The 4,568-nt window shown below is 42.0% G+C and overlaps 1 protein-coding gene across 1 annotated transcript; it reads right to left on the reverse strand.

Moving 5' to 3' along the window:
* Positions 1 to 971: 971 nt before the first annotated feature.
* LOC101580861 (cytoplasmic aconitate hydratase-like) lies at positions 972 to 4,275 on the reverse strand. The gene is given in 2 exon segments (XM_012512692.2): positions 972 to 1,944; positions 1,947 to 4,275. Coding segments are annotated over 2 exon segments (2,670 nt in total). The 5' UTR covers positions 4,233 to 4,275; the 3' UTR covers positions 972 to 1,560.
* Positions 4,276 to 4,568: the final 293 nt, after the last annotated feature.

Here is a 4,568-nt window from a genome sequence, read left to right on the forward strand (position 1 = left end):
GGTACTCAAAATGCTGGCTCTCCATATGCCAAAAATTAAAACTAGACTGATGTCTATCACCTTGCACTAAACTAAAATTGAAATGAATCAAAGATCTATATGTTAAAAGGGAAACACTGAATTTGCTAGAATACAAATTAGGTAAGAACTCTTGAAGACACACGTATATGTAGATACAAAGTATCTACATATGATTGCAAAGTAAATACAACAAAGAATCAGTATCTGAGATTTTATCTTACCTTTGAACATCAGAAGAAATCAGAAACTGAGTAAAAAGACAACCCACAGAGTGTGAAAAATTTTAGCCAATTGCTCCTCACAGGACTAATATCTACAGCATATAAAATAAACCTAAAAAAAATCACCTGATTGAAAGGCCAACTTAAAAATGGGCATCTGAGATAAATAACCACTTCTCAAATGAGCTAAAAATGAAAAATAAATATATGAAAAAATGTTCAACATCACTGGAATTTCAAGAGATGCAAGTTAGCACAATGCTGAGATTCTATTTCTCTTCAGAATGAAATGACTATAATAAAGCATATAAACCAATGGCAAATGCTCGCAATGCTGTGGTGAAAAGGGAACCCTTCTACACTTTTGGCAGGAGTAAAGATTGGTTCAAACACTGTGGAAATCAGTGTGGAGATTTCTCAAAACACTAGGACAAGAGGTCCCACTTGAACCAGTTAGTCTCTTTCTTTGTATCTTCCCCAAATAATTAATATCATCTTAGCATAGCAACATGTGTGCACTCATGTTTATAGTGCTTCAGATTGAAAAGAACCTAAATGCCCATCAGCTGACAAAAAGATGAAGAGTGGTGTGGTGCTTTCATATAATGGAATACCACTTTGGCCAAAAGCATAAGTTTGAGACATTTATTGTTAATTAGATGGACCTTGAGATCATACACTTTTTATTTTATGGGAAAAAGATAAAACAAAATTTCTTTTTTTTTTTTTTGAAAGAAAATTTTTCTTTAATGTTGATTTACTACAAGGTACATAATCAAAAAATTCAGTGTTTGACCTGTTTGCCAGGTGTTTGGATTATTCGGGGAAATCACAACCAGTATTACAATTTGTGTGAAAAAGTTCTTACCTACCTATGTCAGTTAACAGTGATATATTACAAAGGAATGGGCCCTCAAAGGAAGGGTTTCACTGAGCAGAAGATAATGGAAAACAGTAAAAAGGGTAGGAGATGCTTCTGAAAATACTTGCTAGTGTTCAGTTGAGTAGTTGGTAAAAGTGAAAAATCAATGTCCTATGATCAGTAACTTCAAAAATAAGCCAGCTTTCTGGCACCACTGATCTTCCCACAATTCTAGCTTTCAAATTCTAGAAAAAGATAAAACAATTTAACAAAAATAGAGAACATAGAAACTTCTGGCTTTGAGCCTCCAGGAATGGCACCCAACCCGCAGTACTCAGCTGTTGAGTTCCAGGCAGCACCTGCATGGAGGAAGCAGGGGCTTCTTCACCAGCCTCGGCTGGCTGCATGGCCGGTGCCTCACTGAGTGCGCCAAGCGCAGCTCTAGGAAACACAGGCCTACTTGGCCATCTTGCGAATCATGTAGTTGAGGATGCCCCCATTGTGGAAATAAGTGAGCTCCACATCAGTGTCAAACCTCATAACAGCCTGGAAGGTCTTCCCAGTATCCAGCTTGACCTGGACTTCCATTCATGGTCTGACATTTTCTGGAATGATGATAGTGTATCGTTCCTTCCCTGTGAGTCCTAGAGAGTCTGCATTTTCACCAGGCAGATACTCAAGGGGTATTACTCCCATTCCAACCAGGTTACTGCGGTGAATGCGCTCGTAACTCTCGGCCAGAACAGCTTTGACTCCCAGCAGGAAAGGGCCTTTGGCTGCCCAGTCACGGGAGCTGCCTGCACCATACTCTTTGCCAGCCAGGATGATCAGAGGAAGGCCCCCGCTTGCTGGTATCTCTCAGCAGCATCGAACACATCAAGAATTTCTCCTGAAGGGAGATGTACAGTCTGTGGTGCCTGTTTGTTCAAAAATTTGTTTAACAAGCGAATATTGGCAAATGTTCCCCGTGCCATGATGGCATCATTACCCCTGCGGGAGCCATAGGAGTTGAATTCTCGTGGCGTTAGGCCTCTGTTAGTTAAATAGCGAGCAGCAGGGCTGTTTCTTGCAATATTTCCAGCTGGAGAGATGTGATCAGTTGTTACTGAATCTCCCAAATTTAATAACACATAGGCATCCACTATAGATTTGGGGCTCTGGAGGTCCAAAGTCAGATTTTCAAAGAATGGTGGTGATTTAATGTATGTAGATTTGGGATTCCACAGATACAGCTTATCTGATGGGGCTTGTAAGGCATTCCAGCTTTCATTCACAGTCTCTATCTTCTGATAGACCTCCTTAAACATCCCAGGGATGACATACTGCTGCTCCACAGCCTGGATCTCATCTCGAGTTGGCCAAATATCTTTTAGAAATACTTGTTGTGCCTTTGCATTTACCCCTAATGGCTCTTTCTCAAAGTCGATCCTGATGGTCCCCGCGATGGCATAGGATATTACTAAGGGAGGAGATGCTAAATAGTTGGCCCGAGTGTTGGGGTGGACGCGACCTTCAAAGTTCCTATTTCCAGAAAGCACTCCAACGGCTACTAGGTCTCCCTGAATGATGGCTTCTACTATGGGTTCAGGTAAGGGCCCACTGTTGCCAATGCAGGTCATACAGCCATAGCCCACCACGTCAAACCCAAGCTGAGACAGGTAAGGCATGACTCCGCTTTCTCGTAGGTAGTAGGTGACCACACCGCTTCCAGGAGACAGGCTGGTTTTGATGTAAGGCTTCACATTCAGGCCTGCATCCACAGCTTTCTTTGCTAACAATCCAGCTCCTAACATCACTGATGGATTACTGGTGTTTGTGCAGCTAGTAATGGCAGCGATAACCACAGAACCATGAGCAAGGGTAAATTCACTATTATTGTAGATAAACACTTTATGGTCACTATGATGTTCTGGAGCAATTTGGAATCCTTTAAATCCTTGCTTGGCTGCGAGGCAGCTCTCGAAGTCCTTTTTCATGTCAGACACAGCAACTTTGTCTTGAGGACTTTTGGGTCCACTGCAGCACGGGACTACTGTCTTCAAATCTAATTCCACAACCTGCGTGAAGTCTGGGTCTTGAGAGGGGTTGCTGAAATCACGAAACATTCCTACAGCCTGAAGATACCTTTTCATGTGCTTTACTTTGTTTTCATCTTGGCCAGTCTGTACCAGGTACTTGATACTAACTTCATCAACTGGGAAAAAGGCAGCAGTTGCTCCATACTCTGGACACATGTTGGCGATTGTAGCCCGGTCAGCAATGGACAGCTGGGCTACTCCTGGCCCAAAGAATTCAACAAATTTGCCTACAACTCCAACCTGGCGGAGGTGCTTGGTGATGGTGAGCACAATGTCGGTTGATGTTACCAGAGGCTGAGGCTTTCCTGTCAGCCTATAGCCAATCACCTGGGGAAGCACCATGCTGATTGGCTGACCCAGCATTACAGCTTCTGCTTCAATTCCACCCACACCCCAACCAAGAACGCCCAAACCATCAATCATGGTAGTGTGTGAATCTGTACCAACGAGGCTGTCTGGGTAATAATATCCATCTTGATCAAATACCACTCTTGCCAAATACTCCAAGTTCACCTGGTGGATGATTCCTGAGCCAGGGGGAATAATCCGCATGTTGCGAAAAGCCTGGGAACCCCACTTCAAAAACTCAAATCGTTCTCTATTCCTCTCAAATTCCAGGTCTTGATTCTTCTGTAAGCTGTCTACCCTTCTGCTGAAATCGACCTGGATGGAATGATCAATGACAAGATCAGCAGGACAGATGGGGTTTATTTTCTCGGGGTTGCCTCCTAACTTCTTCACTGCATCACGCATTGCAGCAAAGTCAACCACAGCTGGCACACCCGTAAAGTCTTGCAAAATGACACGGGCAGGTTTAAATGGCACTTCTATATTCTTATGCTGCATGACATTCCAATTTAGGATATTTTCAATGTCATTTTTCTTGACCAAAAACTCATCACAGTTCCGAATGGCTGCCTCCAGGAGAACTCGGACAGAATAGGGTAAGTGTTCATATCTTGAATCCTCCAATTTTTTTAAATTAAAAAATTTCTTTCCTGGTTGTGCAGGATCCAAGGGCTCAGCCAGGTGTGCAAATGGATTCTTCATAATTTCCGACTGGTCACGTGTTCCACAGAATGCACGGTGGGGCTCCCTCAGCCAGGACAAAAAACAAAATTTCTTAACAAAATGATAGGAAAACAACAATTATCTTTCAAATAGTTACTCAGGGTACAAGAATAGGGTATAAAATATTCAAGGATTGTTAGTGCAAGTATTTCTTTGCTATGTATTAAGAGACAAATGGTATAACTAATTTTTATTTTTCCTATTTTCACTTACTTTCTTTTCCCTTTCTCCCATCCTAGTGCCATTTTCCTTTTTAATAATTTTTCCCATTTCACGACATCTATTATACATTTCAACCTTATATACTCTTTCAAC

This window comes from Octodon degus, unplaced genomic scaffold (assembly GCF_000260255.1).
Source record: "Octodon degus isolate 3935 unplaced genomic scaffold, OctDeg1.0 scaffold00257, whole genome shotgun sequence".
Taxonomy (NCBI): Eukaryota; Metazoa; Chordata; class Mammalia; order Rodentia; family Octodontidae; genus Octodon; species Octodon degus.